Source organism: Malus sylvestris, chromosome 10, assembly GCF_916048215.2.
Source record: "Malus sylvestris chromosome 10, drMalSylv7.2, whole genome shotgun sequence".
Taxonomy (NCBI): Eukaryota; Viridiplantae; Streptophyta; class Magnoliopsida; order Rosales; family Rosaceae; genus Malus; species Malus sylvestris.
This window is the reverse complement of record NC_062269.1, coordinates 18,078,056-18,105,455: the sequence shown is the minus strand read 5'-3', so window position 1 is coordinate 18,105,455 and position 27,400 is coordinate 18,078,056. Positions and strand designations below refer to the sequence as shown.

Below are 27,400 nucleotides of genomic sequence, written 5' to 3'. Positions count from 1 at the left end.
ATGAGAGATTATTTTCTAAAGAAAAAAAAAAGGGTTCATTTCAGCTTGGAGCTGCCTTTTGGTTCTTACTTGAAAACCCTAGCCATAAAATCACATTCATGTAGTAAACACCCACATCATTGCATATTAGGGTAGCATTGCTTTTGTAATTATAATATTTGTTTCAGGCCAAGTTTTTTCCGAACTTTCAAATCTTTGAACTTACCTCTTTTTGAATTCACGTTAGTTTCATCTTTCAAGTGTTTAACTGGTGAAACTGACAAGACATCGAATCTAAATTTGCATGAACTTCATCATAATATCATTTGCATAAGTTGATTGGATTTCGGTGCCACAAGGTGAAGAGCTTAGGAGGAGCTGCCACTTTGTGAAAAATAAGGTTGCACAAAGGTACAAGCTACTCTGTAGATTAGGATCTAGGAATTGAGCTTGTGTGGTTACTTTGTAAGAATCTTGTTTTCACTAAAGGATTGGACTTAATGGAGAGTCCTAGGTTTTTTTAACCCAGGGGTGGGTTTTTCTGGGCAAAAACATCTTGTGCAATTTATCGCTATAGTAGTTTACTTATCTTCCTTTTGGTTGTGGTATATGCTCATCCTTATCCACAAATAGATAAGTCCTTGCAACTAAGCTTGTCAGTATTAAAATGTGCACTAAACTGGACCTAAGTTAACTAGAAACTTTTTAGTAAACTGAAATTTAATTTGACTTCTTCTGTCATGAGTAAACTAACAATTTGAGCTTAGTTGATGAGTGTTGCTGACTAGTCAGACAAGCACGTACATAGATTTTAAATTGCAAGTTATTCCACCTAGTACCAATTTCACAAGTACATTGTACCGTTGATTTCATATGTGATTTGATGCGACTCCTTTCAACACATTGTTGAAAATAGGTGATTAACCAAGAAAACCTAAATTACGCTCAGCATCCTTCTTTTGAACAAATTAATTATCATGGTTGTAAATAGAAATCATGATTTTGTTGAACAACTGTGGTCGCATCCTAAATCTTTACAAAAATAATTTGCTAGGTATAAACAATTTGGAATAAAGTAATCTTGCAACAGATCCTCACCTCGGCTTCCCTGCATCGGTTAAGGTTGGGCACATGACTGTGCTTGAGCCACCTGTTTCTTCGTTATGGTGAATTTTACTAGGATCAGTGGCGGAGCTAGGATTTGGGTTAGGAGGGACATTTGACAAATGTTTAAAAAAAAAATTGAACGGATAGTATTTACAACACAACCAACCAAAACATCACAATATATACATGAAAAGTAAGGTGTTCTTCACAATGTTCATAACAGAAAAGACTCACTCTGCACTTGCGGTTGCAACGGGTAAAATGAGTGCTAGTGTAAAAAACAAGTACACGAACAGGTAAGTGTGATCTTTCTTTGCCTCAACCATCTTTTGTGCAAGATCGCTAATTCCTTTCAAATATGTAAACTTCCTATTAGAGGTCATGTCCCAAATGTAATTCTCAAGTTGTTCTTTGAGTAACTTAAGATCATGCTTTGAAAAATCACTTGGATAAAATTGGATAAAACACATCAATTTTTCTTTGTTAAAGCGGAGAAAGAATTACTTGGACTTAAACATGCCAACAAAGAAGTAATTCAATATTCTTCTCAGTAAATCGATCGTTAACTTAGTGAGTTGCTTATCTATGACATCGGTCAATAAATCAACACAATAATGATGCAAGTTTGTGATGGGCTGAGCTTTTTGGTTTGGCCGATCTCCACTCGAAAAATATCATACATGCTAGGCAATTAAATATGATTCTTGTCACAAAAGGATGAAACTTCATCAAATAAAGATTTTGAACCACTTTCTTTCAACCTTTGCAACCTTCCTTTGCATATATTGACTAAGTTCATTGCATTCTTGATATCTTGATCCTTCTTTTGTAATGCCTGTGACAAATCGTCTATGATGCCCATAATTTTTTTCATCGTGTAGACAAAAATTGAAGTTTAAAGATTAAATAAAGGTCAATAGAACCTTTGCTTCAAATTTTTGTTCTGAACTTGTTCCATCTTTCCTTACAATCTCAAGCACTTTTATCTCTGATGAGAACATGTGAGCCAAACTAATTAAACAACTATAGTGAGAGCTCCATCGTGCATCATTGGCCGGCTTAAGAGTAGCTTCTTAATTCAAACCTTGTCCACTTTAAAGCTAGTTATTTTATAGTGCTTCCAAAGCTACAAAAACATGTTTCTCTCTAACAATACCATGATGCTTAAAAGATGCCACCATAACATTCACCACAAAAGAAACCATAATAAGAAATCTTCAATTTCTGAATTCTTTTTTGCCACTACTACTAAAGCTAATGAAATTGATGAGCAAAACAATGCACATAAAAAGGCAGACTTATTCTCATTTAGAATTAGAGCATTAAGTCCATTCTCACCTTGCATATTACTTGCCCCATCATAGTCTTATCCACGTAATTTAGATATGCTTAATCCATGTCTAGAAAAGAAGTCATCAATGGTTAACTTGAGTGATGAAGCTTTAGTATTTGCATCATGCTCACTTGCCCCATCATAGTCTTATCCACGTAATTCAGATATGCTTAATCCATGTCTAGAAAATAAGTCACCAATGGTTAACTTGAGTGAGGAAGTTTTAGTATTTGCATCATGCTCAATACCTACAAAGCGCTCTATCACAAGGCCCTTATCCACATAGCGTAGTACAATGGCCATTTGCTCATTTGAAGACATGCCTCGTGATTCATCAACAAGAATATCAAATAATGAATCATCAATATCACTAGTGATTGCACTAATGATTTCATATGAAATAGCACTTCAGATGTCAATTTTATTTTCAGGAGCATTTTCTAGCGTGATAGCTTTTATACCCTTATTATAGTGACGTAGCCACCGCAAAATTTCAAGAAAATTTCCTTGGTTGAGTGAATTTTCAGATTCATCATGCCTATGAAACAGAAGACCTTGTTGTAAGAGAATCCTACTAACCCAAACTGATGCACCTAATCGAGTTTGATAATCAATTCGATCTTAGTCAGTTTTGTTGATGCACAAAATTGGGTCAATCTTGGACCAACATAAATCCGACCGTAAAGCACACAAACGCACAAGAACACAAAATATATCGTGGTTCACCTAAAGTTGAGGCTACATCCACATTGGTGTCGATTCGGTTTCACTATGTAAATTGAGGGTTACAATATGGAGGCTAGGGTTTCTCTCTTTGCTATCCTCCCTAAAGTGAGGTGAAGGATCCCTTTTATAGAATAAGGGTTCCCTTCACCTCCTACATGCTTCATGGGCTAGGTCGTGAGGCCCAAATACTATGGCCCAATATATGGTACAACAAGTTTATTTTGAAATAATTGTTTCAATATGTTGCTAAGATCAATTACTAGCCAAGATCACAGACAAGGGAAAGAGTGGAAAACAATGTTCCTGGAGCTGAGCATTAAGCTTCGCATTTGCATTTAGCCATGCCAACTCATCTCGTGTCCAATGGACTTTTTGGCCCTGGCGCCCAGAGCTTTCTATCATCTTTGGATTTACGTAAGGCCTCACAGTTTTTCCAAGCATTATTTTGAGAACTATTTGGTCCTCCAACATGAATTTCTAGTTTCTTCTTGCACTTCCAATTCTTAAATCTAATTCCAACAAAAGTATCCCCATCGGATTGATCTCCATAATTAGGTTTAAAGAGATAACAACATAAACAATAGGCAGCATCCTGTGATATTATATACTCCAACCAAGTAGGAAACTGAGTAAACCAAGCATGATTGAATCTTCTAGGCTTTGCTCCGAAATTTGTGTAAGGAAATGTATGGTTCATGATTGACAAGGTTTATTTTAGAAATAGGCTCTTCGAACTTGATCTCGAACATTAGGATGATAACTCAAAATCGGTCTACGCAATCCAGGATCATATTAGAGAGTTTCCAAGTTAACTTCCATAGAATCCACCCAAGACTTTTCATTGTTGCTTGGACTCTTTGGAGACGACGACTACTCTAATATCTCAAGCTATGTTTTTCTTTTGAAATATCTTTCCATAACTGAAAATTGAAAAATATAGATTGACTAACTTTAAATTATAATAAATATGAACATCTATACTAGATTTTACAAACTAAAACAAATTAGGCAATTAATTAAAAGAAATTGCAAGACATTAATTTAATAACAAAATAATCATAATTTAGAAACAAAAATTGCAAGAGGACTTGATAGTAAAATGCATACTTTGGACTGTAAGTCAATTAACTAAACTCCAATGTTGTTTTTCTTTGTTGGAATAATGGAATTAATCTTCTAATCTGCAAAACAAATATGATTTGTTATATTAATTTATACTGGGAGATGATAACTTATATAAAATTGACAAATTGCAAAATATTAAAGATGAGAACCTGTGTATTTGGAGTTCATACTAGACTCCTAATTGCGCAGTGAAGAGCAACAAAAAAAACAAAGAGATGTGAATAAATACAAATAAAACAAAGTGATATGATAGGGGAAGGAATAGGAATGAGATCTTTTGGTTTCAAATAAAATATTAATTTAAATATTGGGAAGTGGAATGAAGTTTTCGATTGGGTAAAAGTCCATGTATAATAATCATATAAAATTGTAAAAGAGTGCTGGAGACTCTAATTGGAATTTGAGAAATGGACAAGGATTGTCTACTCTTCCACTTCCGGTGCCCTCCCGTGCACTCCTGTTTGTGTGGTCATGGTTAATCGACATCAACATTTTATATTACTATTTATTTTTGTCTTATTATCTCTATAAAAAAATAATATAAAATGTTGACGTGGCTTAACCATGACCATACAAAACAAAAGGGCACGGCAGGGCAGACAATCCTTGTCCTTGAGAAATTGCCAATGTGCAGACTCTGGAAAATGGGCTGAATGAAAAGTTGATACTATTCTTCTTTTTTTTTTTTTTTTGAAAGGCAGGTGGGCCAAGGACTATTGTGGTCCTTAGGTCCCTCTGCCATTGGCTGCAACCACTTGCACCACTTGAAGGGTTAATGCTTCTCTACGCCTTCAGTGTTGGGCACGTTTGCCCTCCCACTTCCCGTGCCCTCTCATGCCCTCCTGTTTTGTGTGGTCACGGTTAAGCCACGTAAACATTTTATATTACTATTCATTTTTGTCTTATTATCTCTATAAAAAAAACAATATAAAATGTTGACATGGTTTAACCGTGACCATACAAAACAGGAAGGCACGGAACGGCACCGGAAGTGGGAGGGCAGACAATCCTTGTCCTTGAGAAATTGCCAATGTGCAGACTCTAGAAAATGGGTTGAATGAAAAGTTGATACTATTCTTTTTTTTTTTTTTTGAAAGGCAGGTGGGCCAAGGACTATTGTGGTCCTTAAGTCCCTCCGCCATTGGCTGCGACCACTTGCACCACTTGAAGGGTTAATGCTTCTCTACGCCTTCAGTGTTGGGCACGTCTCCTTCTTTGTTGTTCATCTTCTTGCGCTTCTTTCTCATGCAACCTCCTTAGGTTATCCACTGTTAAAAGAACTTTGTTTTGTAAAATTTATGAATTAAGATGACTTGGGAGGATGGAAGAGGCTTGGTGTGAGTAGACCTAGTGGTTTGAAGGGTTTTTATAGAGACAACTAAGGAAATCATAAGATTAGATACTGACATGTGGCACTACATGAATGGTCGAGAATCTTACTAAAACTCTAAGCGGATATTAATAATGGATAATGACATGTGGCACTACATGAATTATTAATGACACGTGGCCTTACATGAATCACTAAGAATCTTATAAAAAATCTACGACGATAATGACATGTGAGGATAAGACGAAGAAAACATTAGAAAATTGAACTACATATTTGTGAATAGTAAGGGCAATGAACTCCAATTGAATCCTGCATTAGGTGATTGAATCTCGTTGCGACTCTTGAATCTTGATACAACTCTCGAATATCGTATCAGCCATTTGCAACTCTCGGCACGCCTCGGCGAAATTTCTGCTTCCAATGGTCTGTGCGTGGAAGAGGGAAGCAAAAGAGATTAGATGTTTCTGCATCATCCATCACTTTTTTATTTTTGTTTTATAAGAAAGCAAGGTTCAATATTTTTTAGTGTATTGTTATCCACACACCCATTTTACATTCCACACACCCCTCCCAATTTCCCGTCGTCGAATTAAATGAATTAAAGAAAATCAAAAGTAAAAAATTAACAAGGATTTGTGAGGTGTAAAAATAGGTGTGTGGATGGTACTATCCTATTTTTTAATAGAAAACAAGGCCCATGAAGAATACATGAACCTAGAATATTTTACAAAATTAATAGAAAAAGCTACAAAATAATACACACATACTTATATTTTATAGTATATGATAAATTTACTTAAATCTGCCTAGCCCGCCTAGACCCTCACTTGGGCACTATCTAGGCGCCTATGCGCTAAGCCTTAGTCTGCCGCTCGACTAGCACCTAGCGTCTTTTAGAACCTTGAACCTAAACATTTGATATATTTTTTGCATAGATGGTATATAAACTTGTGTTTAGAAGATGATTAAGAAATGAAATTTCTAAGCATAGAATGTTTGTACTGAAAATTCGGTAATCAGGGAGTGGACTACAAAATGCATTCTAATCCATTTTATATGACATTATGTAGTTCATTTCACCCTAACTTAATCTCAATCTCTTAATACTTTGAGATCTCTCATCAAACATAGCCTCGATGTCACTGGAGTTAAAAGCAGCTATACAAACACGTAGTTGCTGCTAAAGCTGATGGGGTAGGTGAAGAGGTCCTTGTGAACAATGGAATGGACTGTGGATGCAAATTTTCTCCTTCTCGATCTTGGACGATTTTGCACCTACAAAACAACTAGCACCTTAGGTTAAGGCCAAAAGCCTCACGCGCCCACGATGAATGGGGGGGCTTTGGCCGAAGAACCTCCGATGCCAAAGTAGAATTTTAGAGAGAAAGAATGTTTAGAGTATTTATGATTTTTTGCAAGAGGATTGGAATGAGTATTTGGTGAAAATATGAGCCTATTTATAGGGCTAGGTTGGTCCACTTTAGAGAGGAAGTGGCCGGCCAACACTAGGTTTTTTGGGATAAATTTTTGGTTTAATTAGCCAATTTATTGGCTAATTAAATATGAAAGAAATAAATAGGGGGTTATAGAGCTAATTATCTAATTTAATTTGGGCAATAAGGTGGGGAAAATAAGAAAGGTAAGGAGCATGGGAGATGGCCAACCATTGCCTAGCTTTGGGATTGAATAGGATATATTTTGTGGTTAATTGGATGATTTAATTAGCAATTAATATATTAATTAGGTATAAATATATTAATTGGCTAATTATCATAATAAAAGAAATGTTTTGGGAGGTTTTCGGAGGTTATGGAATGAGGATGGATGAGACAAATTTGAACTTGTTACCTATTTTGGGTACTCCTGATTTGGTTGATGGATGATTCTTCACTGCTCGCGTGTAGGAGATCCAGTATGCCTCGAGGGTAAATTTGGCATCTTCACCAAAAAATCCACGTGTCGCCTTATGATTATTTTTGGCTCCACAAATGCCCCTACACCTGCTGGGCTGCTCATAGGAAAAGGTAGCAAGTGTAGAGATCTTCTTGCTTTAGGACTGCTTCATATTTTGATGTAGATTCCTTCTTTAATAATTAGATCCTTCTAAAAAAGGGAAATAAATTTCTCTCATCTATTGCCTGAATGATTCGAGGGTTATAAGGTTATTAATCATGCTCTGATCACACGATCATGGTTCATCCACCAGACTGAGGTTCCTGTCTCCTTAGAAATTAAGGATACAGAGGTACGACCTTACTTGAACAGGATTTGTTCTATAGGTTGTACCTCTGTATCCTTGATTTCTAAGGAGACAAGAACCTCAGTTTGGTGGATGAACCATGATCGTGTGATCAGAGTGTGATTAACAGCCTTGTGACCCTTGAATCATTCAGGCAGTAGATGATCGTTCTCAGCAGAGGATAAACTAATTGCTCTCCAGTGCGAAAGGGTAAATCAATTCCCCAACACCCAAAAGAGTCTGCTCTCTAGTGTGAGAGGATAAACTAATTGCTCTCCAGTGCGAGATGATAAACTAATTGCTCTCCAGTATGAAAGGGTAAACTAATTGCTCTCCAGTGTGAGAGGGTAAACTAATTGCTCTCTAGTGTGAGAGGGTAAACTAATTCCCCGACACCCATCTAGGTAAGCTCTCAAGTGCGAGAAGGCCACATAGCTTAAAAGATCGAATGCTTGAAGATCAACTAGATAGCAAATGGTCAGGGGCAACAGCCACTTTTGCATTTAACAGTTCATTCATCCAACACTTCATCTTCGGCAGCTTTAATCTTGGTAGCTTTATCCTTAACTGCTCTATTTATAGCAGCTGAGAAATCAAACTCAAGCAGTTTCCTCATTTTTAGCAAGCAGCCTAGACATGGCAGCCTAAACCGTTGCCTATGCCACGCCACTTTCTCGGTCCATGCCAAGTTAATCATTGGCTTCAATCAAGCCGAGCAGCATAAGAAATGGCCCCTACTACAGCACCTCATTGGCTCATAACAAGCCGACTCCTGGCCCCTTCCAGTCGACATACCGCACCACCCCGACGGCTACCCAGTGGTAGCACCTCCCAAGAAGAAGACAAGGAGAATTAAGTTTTTCTTACATCGGTGCGGCACGGAGAAGGTGAAGAAAGCTACGAAAGTCGGTACTTTGCATGGGCAAGATGTAGAAGATTGCTAGAGAAGGGGGAACAAATATCCTCTAAGCTCTCTCTCTCTTGTAAGGTAAAATAAATTTCTCTCAAAGCCTATTTAAGTCCACCTTAAGTGAGTTATTAAATCAACTTTGGAGAGTGATTTATTCTACCCTACAAGAGAGAGAGAGCTTAGAGGATATTTGTTCCCCCTCCTCTAGCAATCTTCTACATCTTGCCCGTGCAAAGTACCGTCTTTCGTAGCTTTCTTCATCTTCTCCATGCCACACCGATGTAAGGAAAACTTAATTCTCCTTGTCTTCTTCTTGGGAGGTGTTGCCACGGGGTAACCGTCGGGGTGGTGTGGTATGTCGGCTGGCAGGGGCTAGGAATCGGCTTGTCATGAGCCAATAAGGTGGTGTGGCAAGGGCCATTTCTTATGCTACTCGGCTTGATTGAAGCCAACGATTAACTTGGCATGGGCCGAGGAAGTGGCGTGGCATAGGCAACGGTTTAGGCTACCATGTCTGGGCTGCTTGCCAAAAATGAGGAAACTGCTTGAGTTTGATTTCTCAGCTGCTATAGATGGAGCAGTCAAGGATAAAGCTACCAAGATCGGAGTTGCTGAAGATGAAATGTCGGATGAATGAACTGTTAAGTGCAAAAGTGGCTGCAGCATCTGACCATTTGCTGCCTAGTTGATCTTCAAGCATTCGATCTTTTAAGCTATGTGGCCTTCTCATACTTGAGAGCTTACCCAGATGGGTGTCGGGGAATTAGTTTACCCTCTCGCACTGGAGAGCAATTAGTTTACCCTCTCACGCTGGAGAGCAATTAATTTACCATCTTGCACTGGAGAGCAATTAGTTTATCCTTTCGCACTGGAAAGCAATTAGTTTATCCTCTCGCATTGGAAAGAAGACCCTTTTGGGTGTCGGGGAATTGGTTTACCCTTTCGCACTGGAGAGCAATTAGTTTATCCTCTCGCACTGGAGAGCGAACCCGTATGGGTTTTTAGCAATCGTTGTGGACAACAGCTGAGCCATGCATGTGAATAACTTCTTGAATCTTCATTGAGCATAAAGAAATAAATCAAATGTGCTGGAAGGCAGAAACTGCATAACAAACTAGATAATCTTCGGCTTGTGAAGCCTTGTTCGTCGAGCTGCTTAAGACTTTAAACTTACTTGGAAAAAACCCAAACGAGGTTTAGGGGGTGATGGAGACTTCCCTTACTTATGTAGGCCGTTTCGTTGACTTGTCAAGATACTCGTAGCATAGGCCCTCATTTGTCAGCTTCTCAAGATACTGCTTCCATTTCAGGTAGCAGTTGGTAGTGTGGCCTGGTCCTTGATGGAATGCGCAATACTTTGTATGATCCAACCTGGTAAGATCGCCTTTCATGGGTGGCGGCAGTTCGAACCAAGGTTCGTTCTTGAGCTTGCAGAGAATTTGGTCGATTGGAACTGTGAATTCGGTGAATGTTTTAGGCACTAAGTCTTCTCTGGTTGGGGAACGTTCCATGTGCTTCTTTTCTGACTCGTTTTTGTTAGACTGTTTGGCCTCGTCCCATAGTGCATGTTTTCTGCCAAAGCATACGAAGCTGGTAGGGTCAATTCTTCTCCCATGATCAGTTTTTCGAATAAAGGATGCTCGGTGGGAGGTCCATTTTTGAATGCTGCCATTGCTATGTCTTCGTTGCAACCAACAATCTTGGCCTTCTCCGCTTTGAATCTCTTGACATAGTCGCGAATTATCTCCCAAAGGTCTTTTACGATGCTGAATAGATGGTCGGATGTCCTTTTGATTGAGCGGTTAGACGAATACTCCTTGTAGAGTTGTGGTAAAAATTTTGCACATAAGCACATCGTTGTTCTTGTAGAGGATCATGGTACTACGGTAGTGCTTGAGATGTCGATCTGGGTCTTTATCTCCCTTGTACGGAATAAAGTGAGGCTTAGTGAACCCGCGAGGTGGATCTATCCGCTCGATCTCATTTGTGAATGGTGACATGCTTATGTTGGTCATGTCTCGTCGAAGCGCATCATCAGCAGCTTCCTTATGTTGGAAATTGTGCAATCGTTCGGTTATGAGTCTTTCAACTTCTTCTTGAATTTGTCTTTGCTAGGGCAGTGGAACTTTCGGCTGCCTCCAATCGTGACCTATGGGTCTAGGCCGCTCTTCCCTATGCTTGACTCGTCCATGTCTCAGCTGCGGTGCATGTGGCATATACCTGGCAGGCGAACGGGCCATTCGTAGGCTGCCGGTTGAACATGAGTCGGATTGAGTGACTGCTTATCTCCGTCTGCCGTGCTGCCTACTTCGATGTGAGGTGGAGAATGCTCATTGCGAGCCTAGTTATAAATGAACATTCACCTAGAAGGTTGTCCATGTTGATAATCGGAGTGTGACCTCAACTGTGAACGTATGCTCGTCCGTGGGCTTGATCGGGAATGCATGCTCCTCCGCGCACTAAGACGAGAGCAAGCTGGGTCGTTGGAGCAGGCTGCTCAATGCGTGGTGCATGCGGATGCGAGGCTTGGGCTCGGGCCCGTGCAAGATTGGATGGCATGGCTTGGGCCATGGTGGAACCTTGTAGTGGTGGTGCAACTTTGCTTACGACCGCATTTTACCTCATGTATCTCTACGATCCCATTTCTTGAGTATTGGAATTTTCTAAATTTCTAGCCATTATATTTTTCTTATATGTTTTATCAAAGAACCTTTGCAAATAAAATATTCTAATAATAAGAACGTATGAAAAATATTCAAATGGACTAGAAAATAGAGAAAAACCTTTTTATGCGAGAGTCTTCTACGAGTGTGGATTTCAACTCTCAATGAAAGCACCAATTTGTGGATGCAAATTTTCTCCTCCTCGATCTTGGACGATTTTGCACCTACAAAACAACTAGCACATTAGGTTAAGGCCAAAAGCCTCACGCACCCACGATGAATGAGGGGACTTTGGCCGAAGAACCTCCGATGCCAAAGTTAGAATTTTAGAGAGAAAGAATGTTTAAAGTATTTATGATTTTGTGCAAGAGGATTGGAATGAGTATTTGGTGAAAATAGGAGCCTATTTATAGGGCTAGATTGGTCCACTTTAGAGAGGAAGTGGCCGGCCAACACTAGGTTTTTTGGGTTAAATTTTTGGTTTAATTAGCCAATTTATTGGCTAATTAAATATGAAAGAAATAAATGGGGGGGGTTATAGAGTTAATTATCTAATTTAATTTGGGCAATAAAGTGGGGAAAATAAGAAAGGTAAGGAGCATGGGAGATGGCCGGCCATTGCCTAGCTTTGGGATTGAATGAGATATATTTTGTGGTTAATTGGATGATTTAATTAGCAATTAATATATTAATTAGGTATAAATATATTAATTGGCTAATTATCATACTAAAAGAAATGTTTTGGGAGGTTTTTGGTGGTTATGGAATGAGGATGGATGAGACAAATTTGAACTTGTTACCTATTTTGGGTACTCCTGATTTGGTTGATGGATGATTCTCCACTGCTCGCGTGTAGGAGACCCAGTATGCCTCAAGGGTAAATTTGTCATCTTCACCAAAAAATCTACGTGTCGCCTTATGATTATTTTTGGCTCCACATGGACCACATCTAACATGGAAAAAGTGGGAATGGGAAGAACTTGTTGGTGTTCAATTGGACTTTATATCCTGTTTGGATTCTCTTCGAATATGTACGAGAGAGCTGCAGGTAGCAACTTTGATATGGCCCCATTTGCTAACAGAATTGCATCCTCCGCTGACATTGACTCTGGCCCTTCACTTTTTTTGTTTAATCAACATTTGGTATGAGTGCAAACAAGAATAACAAAGATGATGTTTTCCATTAGTTGATAATTTACAAAAGACGTGGCGTTATTAACTAGCTCTTACTTTAGTTGTATTTCTATTCCAAACGAGACGTTTTAGTTTAATTGTACTTCTGTTCTGAACAAGACTAATATTGTACGTCATTGCTTCAAAGTGACTCATCATTTTGTAATCAGAATCCAAACTTTGAGCTAAATTACAGGACGATAAGAATCTTGAGCACATGAAAAAATATTTAAGCTGTTCAAGTTTACAAAATTTTCAGAATTTTGATTAAATTAGAATAATTTTGTTTACATTACGTTTGAATAAGAGAAATAAACTTAGAATTTTGATAAAAATCATAATTATAAATTAACATGCACAAATTCCCTTGTTTTTATTCATAAACATAAATATTTATAATTTCCGAGAGAAAAATAAACTTGGAATTTGGGTCCCAAGTTTAAATTTCATCTATATAGGTGTCATTTCCCAATTTCATGAGCGAGTTTAAAAATAACAAATTTCGTATTCAAATTCTATTGTTCTTTTAGGTTAACTAAACAAGAAAATTCACAAATTCTAGAAAATAAAATTCTGTCATTTTAAAATTCTTTAGTAATCTTAAATTTCCTCATCCAGACAAAGTGTTAGGGAATTTTTGAAATGTTATATGAACTTATACATCTTTTTCAATTTGTCATATGAACTAGAAGTTTAAGCAATTTATTATAACGACTTTCCAAAAACATTAATTTGTCATCTCATAACACCGTTAAGTTTTCCATTCAAAATAAGCCGTGCGAAAATAAGTCATGGGCCTCACACATGGCTCAGGGTTATTTCAGACTTTTAACCTCTTTTTCATAAGTTCTTTACTTCCCTTTAGTACAAACCCTTAAAAGTTTGGCTAGTTAGAAAACATGTCGTATTCATTTTGAAAAACTTATGGTGAACTACCAAAAAAGTACATTAGACTCACTAACATCGTGTTGTGGCTAATTGTAAGTTTTAAGAATTCAACATGATCTATCATGTCCATTGAAAAAACGTGGTCAATCATGGCAATCTCAATCTCTTTCATTTCATTGCTACCATATAAAAAATATGAGTCTATTGCCTGGTCATGTTCAAATTCAAAAGCACCAAGTGATGAGAAAATATTACTTAGTTCACAACATTTTCCATTGATTTCCTTCAAATTCTACGGTTTATAGGGAGAACTTAACAAAGTTAGAGTGATATGACAAATTGACCATGAACTTAACGGAATAATAAGGTGCTGAAATGCCCAAAATAACCTTGAACATGAATTCATGACTTATTTTGGATGGAAAACTTAACAGAGTTAGGGTAAGATGACAAATCAATGATTTTCGGAAAGTTGATATGACAGATTGGTTAAATTTTAATTCATATGACAAATTAAAAAAAAAAGTGTATAGATTCATATTCATATAACATTTAATTTGCCCATTCGCTTATTTGAGAATTTGGAATGTTTGTACACTATATCAAAGCGTCAATCTAGTTACCCATAATTACATCTGATCTCAAATTCTACTCAAGATTTTCACATCGTCACTAATTCTAACCGATTAAGTACTTGTCTGAAAACCCTAAAACAAGCACACACTTGCAAGAGAGTTGTAGCTCAGCTGTGTTTCCAACAAACAAAAACTTCATTATATATATATACATATAAGAATTATACAACATATATAAGATCCATCTTTATAGATATCATCATCAAAATCCAGAAAGCCGTATGCTTTGGAAGAGGCTTCTCGAAAATCAGGGGCACCCAACATCCTTGAACCGATAACCATCTTTTGGCTAACCTAGCCTCCTCCGTCCCTCAGGACCAACACGGGGTAGCCGTTCGACCAAACCAGGTGGGAGGGCCGTTGACTTCATTCATTTACAGCTCAAGCAAGCTACAAGATCTTTTAAATGTGGGGAAAATGGATTGTTTCAGGTAGTGCTCAGGCACAAGAAGATTAAACCAAATTTGGCAGTAAAACCAAAATAAAGACCAACTAATTTCAGCACATGATTCACGGACCAGCTTCTCCAGGTTGGAGCCTCTCCAGCTCCCACAAACAAGTCAATGCAATGGGGCCATAGGCCTGCACAAACTCACAGCACCACTTGTACTCTTCCCTCACAACTTAAGCATCCCATGTGCTTTCTAGTCTCTATTATGACATTCACACCCCGGCATAATTTCGATATGCAAACAGAATCACGAGTCCCAGATGTGTATGACCTACGCAAGATATTTTGAAATGGCATAACAATCTTCAATCTAACAAACAGTTTAGGATGGAGTTGCTATAAATGGTCACGAAATGTTCCTCTGAAACACCGTTTATTCGCAAGAACTTTACCGTGAAGCATCGTCGGAAAATTTATCATCAAATAAGTAATAGCAAATGCTACAGTGTTATCAGAACTGGCATTATTGTTCAAAAGAGCAAACACTAACATAGGTTGATAATAATCAACAAATGAACATTAAAACATTCAGTCACAGCTTACGAGACAGAAATTTACCACGTACAAGCAATGAAGTCCAGACACCTATGAACCGTCATGCTCATCCAGAAATCAGCTGAACTACCAAGTTTCTTTTTATGAAGTATAAAAAGACATACTCCTACTAAGCTTTCCTAATCCAAAAGCACTTGTTCCTACGGGTTACATCCAAACTCTACGATCACCCACAATGTTGAGATGCATTCAAACTATGCTGATCTAAAAGTCCTTTCAAGTTCCTGCAATGGAATAGCAGAGGTGCACAACTGTGTAAGAATTCAAACATATGCAAACACTTATTTGGTTATTCCCCAACTTCATGTTGAGAATATCGCGTTTAAGAATGAGAAAAACAAGAACAAACTCCGGAAATCGAAAAACAAATAACCAAGATAAATAACACCAAGAATTTACGTGGTTCGGCAATATGTGACTACGTCCACGAGACAGCAACAATAATCTTTCACTATATCAATAATGAGTACAACCAATAATCTTGCCAAATCTCTAGAACTAGGACTTGACGAAAAACCTGAAATAACAAGGACAAGAAATACACTATCTCTTTTCTTTTCTCTCGCACACACTTTGCCCTTACAACATTCTCTCGCTCCAATCCCTTGAGTGGTATACAAAATATTGTTTTGCTCCCTCCAATTCAAAACTAGTACAATAGTCCCTTTATATATACATAATAAAGGTCTTCTTCAATAAGAATTATTAATCCTACTTGGAATTTAGTTATGAATACTTCTCCTATTGAGAAACTAACCCCAATTGGGAAAACAATTTAATCCTTTAAGACTATAATTCCTTATAGACGTAGGACAACTTATCATGGGCTGGAAAAAAACCCAACACTTCATGCTGAAAATTGACGTTCACCATGTGAGAATGATATTCTTCCAAAATAAAACTTCAACAAAAAAACAGAGAACAAAATGTCAAAATCATTTGTGCAGCAAAGCATTTATGTCTCAGTATAAGATTAAAAAGTTGCATGCAACAGACTGAAAATAAAAGCATACAAGCTCATATAAACTCTTACATTTTCTTTATTTCAACGTAAAACATTCTTGCTTAATTATCGAGTTCGTAAGAATGACGGAAGAAATCATACACCATTGCTAGTCAAGTATTTGGTAATAAATAAATAAGTGAAACCAGCAACCAAGGTTGAAGGTGTGAACTATAAAATCCAACGGTCACAATAAGCATGTCTTCTCTAAGAATGCATCAGAAATATATACCGTGAAACATAAAAAATAAAAAAGTAGGAGCTGGTGTCCCAACTGATAATCAAGAGAAGAAAAGGCAAATACAAGCTCCAATCAACAAGGCATTCCCACTCCTCGCTTCAGACTAGCAATCAAATTATGTACAGGAACATTTGCAAAATTGGCAACTCTAGTGTTTCCTACTTAATATGGAAACAATTGGTCAAAGCAGTTATTTAGAATAGCCTGAAAAGGAAAAAGAAAAAGAAAAAGGAATATAAAACGTGCTACCGAAGTGCATTATTTTGACCAAACGGCATTCGTTTTACTCAAATTCACGATTGAAAAGTTAAATATCTATAATGTCCAAAAAAGGGAATGAAAGAGGACCTACAACAATTGATCATTCTCCTGCCTTTAGATGATTCGAAGTCCTTGCGCATCACCCATCTTTTCCATTCCTCCCTATCAATCCCAATCGCAATTTGTTCTCATTAATCAATCTTAACATACTTACAAATCCTACCTAGTTTATGAATCATTCTATCATTCAACCGCACTCTGTCTAGATGTAAATGAGGCAAAAATATTTATTCTACTCTCAGGCTCTCCTGGGGACTCAGCTGAAGGATTCAAAAGAAAATGCAAAAAATAAATAACATTTCTTTCAATTAGTCATGTGTCCTAGAAACAGCAAGACTCACAAAGCGACTACTAGCGATCCTGACAAGTGCGGCAGAAGGTACCGTGTGACAACTCGCAACACCCCCGTGCATTGGCAGCCAGGTGAGATGTGAGGCAGGTTGCAGCCGTCACGTTGTGCATTGGCAGAAGCGATTGTATGCATCCCAGCTCTCCCATGTTCCTAAAAAAAATAAAAAAAACAAAAAGCCACTAAAATCAGAAGATTATTTGTTATACCTATACCATAAATAAGTATGAAAGGACCTACGACACATTTTTGCTCTGAAAAATGTAAGAAACTGCTATTTTCTTCTCCGGAACCTAAGAAACCACTAGATATTGGAGAAAGTAAACGTAACCACAGAATTCATGATCCAGGTGATTGTTAAAAGTGACGAATCAAAAGACAAGATTTTGACTTTAAATTTCATTTCTTGTACTAATTTTGAACCAAAAATGCACTTGTTTTTGCCATAATGTAGATCAAAAAGCGCTAAAATCACCACCAAAACTAAATCAGTACAATTGTCAGTAACATCCTCCAATGTCCTCCAACCAAATTACCCAAAACACAGTCATCACCCAACATCTCCCTAAACCTCTACCCTTCTTCCTTCCACCAAAAACTTGTGCCATTCACAAAATAAGGGTGCACAGGTAGCTGGAACAGCATCACCAGTAATAGCTAACAGAAATCGTCAACAAGGCAGTACAAAATACTTGAACCATTCTTCTGCCTAACAGAAATCTTCTGCCGCTGTATATTTGTCACCACCTTACTCCTCATCTTCAACCATTCTTCTACCTATTGATCTTCTGCAAAAGATTTGTGTTGGGTATTTGACGTGTGACTTTGATTTTTCATACTGGGTTGGAGAAAACGGGCAGTAAGTTAACATGGTGGTTGAGCATGGCAGAATTGGATTCGAGGAAGATGGGATTAAAGACAATGATGGCTGAGAAGCTATAAGAATGAGGAGACAAGGTTAGAACATAAGCCGGATTTAAAATCCTACAGGGTGAGGTGGGATTCTTTTTGGTCTCGGTTATATACTTCTTGCTTTCACAACAACAACAACAACAACAACAAAGCCTTTTCCCACTAAGTGGGGTTGGCTATATAAATCCTAGAACGCCATTGTGCTCGGTTCCATGTCATGTCCTCCGTTAGATCCAAGTACTCTAAGTCTTTTCTTAGAGTCTCTTCCAAAGTTTTCCTAGATCTTCCTCTACCCCTTCAGCCCTGGACCTCTGTCCCGTAGTCGCATCTTCTAACCGGAGCATCAGTAGGCCTTCTTTGCACATGTCCAAACCGCCGTAACCGATTTTCTCTCATCTTTCCTGCAATTTCAGCTACTCCTACTTTACCTCGGATATCCTCATTCCTAATTTTATCATTTCTCGTGTACCCACACACCTAACGAAACATCCTCATCTCCACTACACCCATTTTATGTACGTGTTGATGCTTCACCGCCCAACATTTCGTGCCCTATAGCATCACCGGCCTTTTGCCGTCCTATAAAATTTTCCCTTGAACTTCAGTGGCATATAGTGGTCACACAATACGCTGGATACACTCTTCCACTTCATCCATCTAGCTTGTATTCCATGGTTGAGGTCTCCATCTAATTCTCCGTTCTTTTGCAAGATAGATCGTAGGTAGCGAAAGCGGTCGCTCTTTGGTACTTCTTGATCTCCGATCCTCATCCCTAACTCATTTGGGACTCCATTTGCACTGAACTTGCACTCCATATATTCTGTCTTCGATCAGCTTAGGCGAAGACCTTTAGATTCCAACACTTCTCTCCAAAGGTTAAGCTTCGCATTTATCCCTTCCTGAGTTTCATCTATCAACACTATATCGTCTGTGAAAGCCATACACCAAAGAATATCATCTTGAATATGTCCCGTTAACTCATCCATTACCAATGCAAAAAGGTAAGAACTTAAGGATGAGCCTTGATGTAACCCTACAGTTATAGGGAAGCTTTCAATTTGTCCTTCATGAGTTCTTACGGCAGTCTTTGCTCCATCATGCATATCCTTTATAGCTTGGATGTATGCTACTCGTACTTCTTTCTTCTCTAAAATCCTCCAAAGAATGTCTCTTGGGACCCTATCATACGCTTTTTGCAAATCTATAAAGAACATGTGTAAATCCGTTTTTTTTATCTCTATATCTTTCCATCAATCTTCGTAAGAGATAGATTGCATCCATGGTTGAGCGCCCTGACATGAACCCGAATTGGTTGTCCGAAACCCGTGTCTCTTGCCTCAATCTATGCTCAATGACTCTTTCCCAGAGCTTCATTGTATGACTCATAAGCTTAATATCCCTATAGTTCATGCAATTTTGTATGTCGCCCTTATTCTTGTAGATAGGCACCAGAGTGCTCTTTCACCACTCATTTGGCATCTTCTTCGTTTTCAAAATCCTATTGAAAAGGTCTGTGAGCCATGCTATACCCGTCTCTCCCAAGACTCTCCACACTTCGATCGGTATATCATCTGGGCCCACTACTTTTCTATGCTTCATCTTTTTCAAAGCTACAACCACTTCTTCCTTCCTGATTCGGCGGTAAAATGAGTAGTTTATACTCTTCTGAGTTACTCAACTCCCCCAAAGAAGTACTCCTTTCATGTCCTTCATTGAAAAGATTATGAAAATAACTTTTCCATCTGTCTTTGACTGCATTCACTATAGCAAGAATCTTTCCAACCTCATCCTTGATGCACCTCACTTGGTTTAGGTCCCTTGTCTTCTTTCCCTTGCTCTAGCTAGTTTATAGATATCTAACTCTCCTTCGTTGGTATCTAATCACTTATACATATCGTCATAAGCCGCTAGCTTAGCTTCTCTCACAGCTTTCTTCGCCTCTTGGTTCGTTATTCTATACCTTTCACCATTTTCATCGGTCATATCCTTGCATAATGCTTTACAACATTCCTTCTTAGCCTTCACCTTTGTTTGTACCTCCTCATTCCACCACCAAGATTCCTTTTGGTGTGGAGCAAAGCCCTTGGACTCTCCTAATACCTCTTTTGCTACTGTTCGGATACAAGTAGCCATGGAATCCCACCTTTGGCTAGCTTCCCCTTCTTTATCCCACATGCATTGGGTGATTACTTTCTCTTTGAAAAAGTTTTTCTCCTTTTAGATTCCACCATCTATTCCTTGGGCACTTCCAAGTCTTGTTCTTTTTACTCTCTCTTTTGATATGTACATCCATCACCAACAAGTGATGTTGATTAGCCAAGCTCTCTCCTAATAATTCTTGCTCTCAAATCCCACAAAATCCACAATTTAATAAAATACTGTCAAATCCTTGAATTTTTTAACAAACATAGATTTATAATCACTCTAAAATCATCCATTAAAATCTCAATTGACTATCCATGGATTTGGATATATTCTTTAAAATCCTCTTAAATCTTAATTTGACTAACCATGATTTCAAAGTCTTTTAAACTTTCTTTTAAAAAACTAATTGACTAGCCACACAGTACTAAGGTTTAGTAAAATTCTTCTTCGCTAAGGTCTTAGGTTCGAATTTTGTAGATGACGAATTCAATACCAAATTAGGTTGTTCATTATGTGGCTTAGCCGAACCCCCCTTTCCTTAGTGTAAAATATATATGGTTGTACTAAAAAAAATATATATAATTGACTACACTCCCAGACCCTGCGTAAGGCTAGCCGACATTCACCTCTCCCAGACCCTGCATAAAGTGGGAGCCTTGTGCACTTGGTACGACTACACTCTGATCTTAAAGTCTATTGAAATTCTATCAAATCCCAATTTGACTACACCCCATAAATTTGTGAATTACAAATCAACAAATCAGCAGATACCATAAGAAAATAACAATTCACTGATTCAAATCCAATTTTCTCCAATTTCCAGAAACCAATCAGCACTTAACGCAAACGTGAATATTTTTTTTTTTTTCAAGAAATATACAAAGACGAGAAATTGAAAGGGGAACCTGGGAGAAGCGAAGAGGCGACGAGGAGTAGAGAGAGACGGCGGGCGGAGGCGACGGAGAGGGGGCGCCAAGCGAAGCGACGAAACCCTAGCGGTGGACACCAATGACCGAGAAAGCGAACCAGCTGAGCGCCAAGCCATTTTCCGAGTTACTGTTTGCCCACAGTGGAGGGGGAGGGCTTTGTGAGGGTTTTGCTTTGTGAGAAATGGTATGGCGCTGGTGCACGACAGCTGATGTGTGTCAACCACTTTTACCGTTGGATTCTTAGCGATTAATCGTGTACCGTTAGATTGTTTTAAATAAAAATTTTAGTCCCAAGAGCTAATTGTTGTGAAGTTTTTTAACCTTACGAGTCTCATAATTTTTTAAAATGTGTCAATTTAATTCAATCTTTAAATTAATCAACACTGTCAGTTTTTCATACTTTAAATTTGATGGATATATTTAACGGTCAAAGGCCTACATGGCAGGTTATAAAAGATTGAGGGTCAAAACCAAATAAAAAATTTAGGGACACCAATTAATCGAATATATATTGGAGTCACATGAAATTATTTTAGGAACTCACACTTATTGATATACATAGCTTTAGCTAAAATTAATGACAGATGGTTAGGCTCTACCCTATAGCTGGTTTTCGTTCGTTTGACTGGTTTCCTGGCCAAGACCGGCTATTGTATGTCAATGCCCTATTTTGCTGGTACAATTGCAGGGTTTGGTACTTTTATGTTGTTTCTGTAAGTTGTAGATCAGTCATATGATCATTACTCAATGGCATTAACATTAGTGTCACGCCCTGGATCCAAGGTCGGCAAAAAATAACTTCACGCCCAGCATGCTAGTATAAGGAAAAATAAAACAAAAAAACAAACTTCTCGTATAAAAATAACTTCAAAATGCTTACAGGGTGTACACAAATAAAAAAAAATTCTTAAATCGCTCATTTAACACAACCTCAACTTGTCAACCCTTCTTTAGTCTTCTAACAAACCTGAAAAGTCTAAAATGTAAAAGGTGAGCAAAACCACTGCTTAGTAGGGATATAAGTCTTATCAAGGATAATTGTCAAGGCTAAACTAAGTGTCATGCTCACATAAATCAATTATATCATGCTACCAAACATAAATTATATTCCATGAATGCAACTTAACTTCAATTGTCAGACCTGTTAATTCATATAATAAAACAAGCGGACTTGCATGTCACATACCATGCATTTAACCACTACAGCGGTGGTCCGTAAGTTCTATTATATAAGCTAACACCCGTAACTCTGTTTCCCCTCTTGTTGGTCATCTTGTTCTTCTTTGAAAAGAGTATTTGTTTAGGGCTCATAATGGTAGCAAAAGCTTACTGAAATTTAGTAGAGATGGAGGTATATATATGAGGAGAGGGTCGGCCATGTTGGAAATGTGCCCTAAAACCAATCATATGATGATACTTTACGGACATTTCACAAGTTAAACTATCGTAGTTTAAATATAAAGGGCAAAGGTTATTGTTTGAGCCGTCTCATATAAATGTTATATGCTTAAACGATAAGTCCAAGGAATATGTGATTGGGAGAATGCAATCTAAAGAAATTAGATTCATGAGACCATTCTTTCGTAGACACATCCTAAACGTTCCTGATCATAGGATTGCCAATTGGGCATTGACAGTCCGTTAAGATCAGTACGTGCTGTGTTTTCTCTCAGGGAGAGTGACTAGTCTCGAGTCATTGGTGTGTGTGACATCAAGACAAGTACGTAGGTGCTCAATAGAGAATGAGTTCACTGAACACGATCAACGAAGAGTTCTCATATTCATGTCACATGAGAACTCATGGTTGGGATAATGCAAAGTAGTCATTTGACCTGAGGCATCACAGTTGTCTTGTGGTTAAGTTCTTGATCTTTGATTATGTCAAAGTCACCCCATCCGCGGGTGTCCACGGCATCGTTAGGGTTAAGCCACTTAGCCATGGAGGCAAGTAAATGCGCAACAAGGGATCTCTAACCTTCAAATCGTTTGAGGGAGAATACTCTCTGATATGATTGAAAATCTCTGATCAGAGTATGAATGAGATTTAGGAAGGCGTTCCAAATCACATTCAAGGTAATCATATAAGCACACGAATCACATTGGATAGTAGATATGAATAAACTATCAAACCAAACAATGTGGTCAAGAGTATTGTATTAGAGAAAGACCGTATTGCATTTGTAATCCTAAACTGAATAGGTTCTCCACCTCTTCTGATTAGCTTGGGTAACCATGATATGCTGCTAGGTGTCACTCATGGTTTGTGGAAGCCCTAAACGTGTATAATCACTAAAGGGAGAATTGAAAGTAAGTTTCAATTCACAATCGATTTGAAATGGTTTTAATCGCCCATTGCCTCGCTAAAAGGAACCTAATGGATCGTACACCTTGTAAGGTAAAGATTGAAGAAACAACGGAGATGAGTAAGAATAATTAAATGGTTTAATTATTTATGGCAAGGATTAATTAATATGTTAATTAATCAAACGAATAAGTTCGTTAAAAGACCACGGGTTAGTTTTGGGCCTCAAGGCCCAATGGGCTTCGAACGTCAAGCTCATTGACTTAAGTTGTATGACAACTTAATGACTAATAATTCACAAAGGCCCTAAAAGCCTAATGAAACCCAATGGCCGGCCATTTAGAGATGGAGTGGGTTTTGGACTTATTTACAAGTTTGCCACTCCAATGAATTAAGGTATAAATGTGACTTTATAGCCAAAATTCATTTAGGGTTTCTTTTGGAGAAAATTGGAGAGAACATGTCTCTCCCTTTCTCTTTAAAGAGGCCGGCCCCCTTGGAGGGATTAGCTAGCAATCTTGCTTCCTCTAGGTCACTCATTTCTTCATCAATTCATCCTTGGTGTGGAAACTTAGAGGTTCTCAATTTTGGGAACTTGGAGAATCTATTCTTCCATCCAAATCCATGGATCTAAGAAGCAAGGAATGAAGGCCCTCTCTTTGGGTGATTAGCCTTTGCTTATGAAAAGAGAAATCTACAAAGGTATAAATTTCAACTCACTTTGTTTTGAGTTGAGTATTGGCACCAATCTACTAGGCTTTGAATTTCATGGGTAATGTTTTGTTTTGAGTGCACGCAAGCATGATTCCGCCTTTAATTGTTAATTGCATGCTAATAGATGTTGCTCAAATGAACATGTTTTTACAAAATCTTCCTTCAAATGGTATCAGAGCCTAGGTCTAGTAGTTGGTGAATCCTTTTGGGTTTTGTAGTTCATAGTTTGTGATTTAAAAGTTGTAATATGTTACAAGCTTTATTCTTGTTTCTTTGAATGTAAATTTTGTTAGAAAATTTGCCATCTCAAATGTTGTAGATGTAGTTCATATGAGCATGAATATTGGAGCTAAAATTTGGTGCCATGCTTTTGGGAAAATTCGGCCAAATCCAAAGGGTGGATTTTTGGGTTCTTGTTTGACTTGTTAAAAGTGTTTTAAAGTGTTTTTGGAACCCCTGTGTACCCTAGTTTGGTTATATGTTATTTCCCTAAAGTTTATATGGTTTTGGGATGTTTTTGGATGAAAAATGTTCATGGAAATTTTTTGGGTTTTTCATGAATGTTCTTCATTGTTCTTGATATTTTTGCCAAGAACAAAAAAAGTTTGGTGTTTTGATTCAAAGTTTTGATTTATTTCATAAAGTTTTTGTTTTATGATTTATCAAATATTTAAATGTGTTAGATATTTATTTGAAAGGTGATTGAAATTGTGTAAGGTGATAGAAATGTTGATGGATGTGTAAGAAGTACTTCTCTTACACACACACCAACTTATTTCCACTTGCATGGCTTTATGACTTAGTTGAAAAATTTCCAAATTTTTGTGGACTTATCTCCACTCCTTTTTTTTTCTCCCTAAAACCGGCCACCTTATTAAAATAGGGTATTTTTGGGGCTTTTATGCAATTACATAAAGTTTTGATACTTTTGTGTATTTGTATTTTGACCCGAAAGTTTACGTTTTGACGTTAAGACCTAAAAACGCTAAAGGACAAATTGTTTTGCTCCTTTAATGAAGTTTTGAATTTATTGAAATTTTTGGGTTCTAGTTGTAATTACATGAAGTAGTGGACTATTGTGTTTTTACAAAGTGACCCCAAAAGTTTGTGTTTTCGCAATATAGCCCAAAAGTTGTGGTTATTGCATGATGGCCCAAATTAGGTTGAGAACAAAATTGTTTTGTCTCTTTAAATGAGAATTGGATTTTCATTTTATTTAGCTCCATTTAAATCAATTTTATGGATACAAAAACCAAATGAAAATGTTCCATTCAATTTAATTAGTTAAGGTGTTAATTAATTAAAGGGTGATTATAAACCTAAGCCTACGATAATTGAGTTATGTGATAGGCCGTTTCAAATTTGTTTGAACCATGGGAATGTGTAGATTAGATTTTGGTTGTAATTTGATTTGATCAAATGTTGTAAAAGAGCATAAGCTCTTCTTTACTTTAAAGTAATTTTTATTATGCAAATGTTGTAATGAGCATAAGCTTACCTTTACTTTGAAGTACTTCTTTCTTGCTTTATATGATATGCATGAAAATGAAGTAGTTGGGTCCAACGCCCCTAAGACAACACGCCTTAATGTGATTAAACGTGTAACTAAAATCAATCACCATCCCTAGACCGAGATTCAACACAAGGCTCGTGTTGAATCTAATCAAAGGTTCATAGTCATCCTAAGGCCCTAAGGCAACTATATAGTCCATCAAATGAATGCAAAAGGTTATGTTAGTAGTATCATATACTCTTGCTTTAAAAACCGTTTTATAAGCATAGTGGGAGTATTACATACAACTAAAAACAATCAAATGGACCAATAATTGTAATAGGACCAAAATTGTTTTAATAAAGATTAAAATAAATATTTATATGTGATGAGACCTAAAACCCTCAAACCAAACCATTATTAAGTTTGATAAGCGTGAGAGTGCTTTGAACACTCTTTCGTGGCCTTCCACCGTGGTAGGCTCCAATCGTTTATGACTTGTACACCGCATTCACCCTATCATGGGGGAGTGCAAAGTGCATGCTTATACTCAGGAGGAGTTTATTTAAAACATTTGATGAGGTTAAGGTAGGCAACGAGTGTGGCCAACATCGTATCATCGTGAGGTCATACTTGAACCCCTATCTAAACCGGCATGGTGGGAAAGAACTTAACTAAGAGAAATGGTGCCAACATCGTATCATCGTGAGGCATTGTTTTCTAGAGGCCAAAAAGATGGGTAATCACAAGAGGTTGTTGTGAATGAGTAAGCGTACTCTCTCATTATTATTAATGCTAGCCAACATCATATCATTGTGAGGTGGGCTTGGTAATAGTGAGTCTCCCATACCCTACTAAGAGTTTCCTCCAAAACTCTCGAATTCCAATGAGGGATATGGAATTTGCCAAAAATAGTGGGTGGTGCTATTTGATTTAAAGACCCGGATCAAATGGTTTAAAATCAATCAATTTATATTCGTTATGTATTTGTTTACCAATATATTTGCAAACGCTATTCAAAACTTGACAAAGAAAAGCCGAATGCTTTAGTTTCCGAACTTGGTACCACAATCCCAAAGATTGTCTTAAAAGGATTGCATATGTACCTAAGTAGTCTCATCCTCACAATTTTCCTATTGATAATGTATCATTAGAAGAATATGTTAGAAAAGTCTATCATAAAGAGGACAACACTTTTAATGTCATAATTCTTCAATTACAAATTGTTGTATGAAGAAATAAGAGTTGCTTTGAACAACCCTTAGTCAATGCAAACACTAGTGCTTGTTTCTTTGTTAAATGAACAAAGAACTTGAGAAGAAAGTACAATGGCATGGACACTTTATGTGCCATGATTCTTCACTTACAAATTGTTGTATGAAGAAATGAGAGTTGCCTTGTACAACTCTTGAAAGTTTGTAATCATGTTTAGAACATAATGGTTGGTTGACAAAAATAGTCCATCAACATGGACTTATGATGATTTTGAATCATTGAGTGTTGAAGTGTTAAACCACTTAACGAGACGGAAACTAGGCAAAGACTTCACCTTTATGTCCCTATCCTAATGGTTCACTAAGTTTATTGTAAACTATGTAGTGAACAATAACTGCACTATCTCCAAATTGTTTGATGTGTATAACATAATTGAAATAAGTTTCAAGAGAGATAGTGGGAGTTAAGGGACCATGACTATTGTAGTTAAAGGAGAAGTCAAATGAAGAAGATAATATTAACTCCAAGGGAACAAACTTTCTTTATGAAAGGATGGACATTGGAAGGGGTATTTGCAAGAAATGTCTTGCAAGTGTCAAGAACACACCTTTCGAAGGTGTTGTAAATTGTACTTGAATAGTTCAAAACAGTTGGTTCTTC

The 27,400-nt window shown here is 37.5% G+C and overlaps 1 protein-coding gene and 1 pseudogene across 7 annotated transcripts; one reads left to right on the top strand and one right to left on the bottom strand.

Moving 5' to 3' along the window:
• The first annotated feature begins 7,850 nt into the window (after positions 1–7,850).
• LOC126588127 (small nucleolar RNA U3) lies at positions 7,851–8,075 on the top strand (annotated as a pseudogene).
• A 7,099-nt stretch (positions 8,076–15,174) lies between these two features.
• Positions 15,175–21,201, bottom strand: LOC126584722 (protein NONRESPONDING TO OXYLIPINS 2, mitochondrial-like). 7 transcript variants are annotated; one of them, XR_007610099.1, is made up of 4 exons: positions 20,994–21,200; positions 17,066–17,184; positions 16,710–16,784; positions 15,175–15,341 (listed from the first exon to the last, which is right to left on the bottom strand). XR_007610099.1 is itself a non-coding variant. In XM_050249049.1 (4 exons), exons 1-3 carry the CDS (start codon positions 21,131–21,133, stop codon positions 16,762–16,764), a joined length of 282 nt encoding a protein of 93 aa, XP_050105006.1. In that variant the 5' UTR covers positions 21,134–21,200; the 3' UTR covers positions 15,175–15,341; positions 16,714–16,761. The 7 variants fall into 7 exon arrangements, 5 of the variants coding, with proteins under 5 accessions (XP_050105006.1, XP_050105005.1, XP_050105009.1 ...); XM_050249049.1 differs by having other exon boundaries at positions 16,714–16,784; XR_007610100.1 differs by lacking the exon at positions 15,175–15,341 and adding an exon at positions 16,427–16,565.
• Between the last annotated feature and the right edge of the window lie 6,199 nt (positions 21,202–27,400).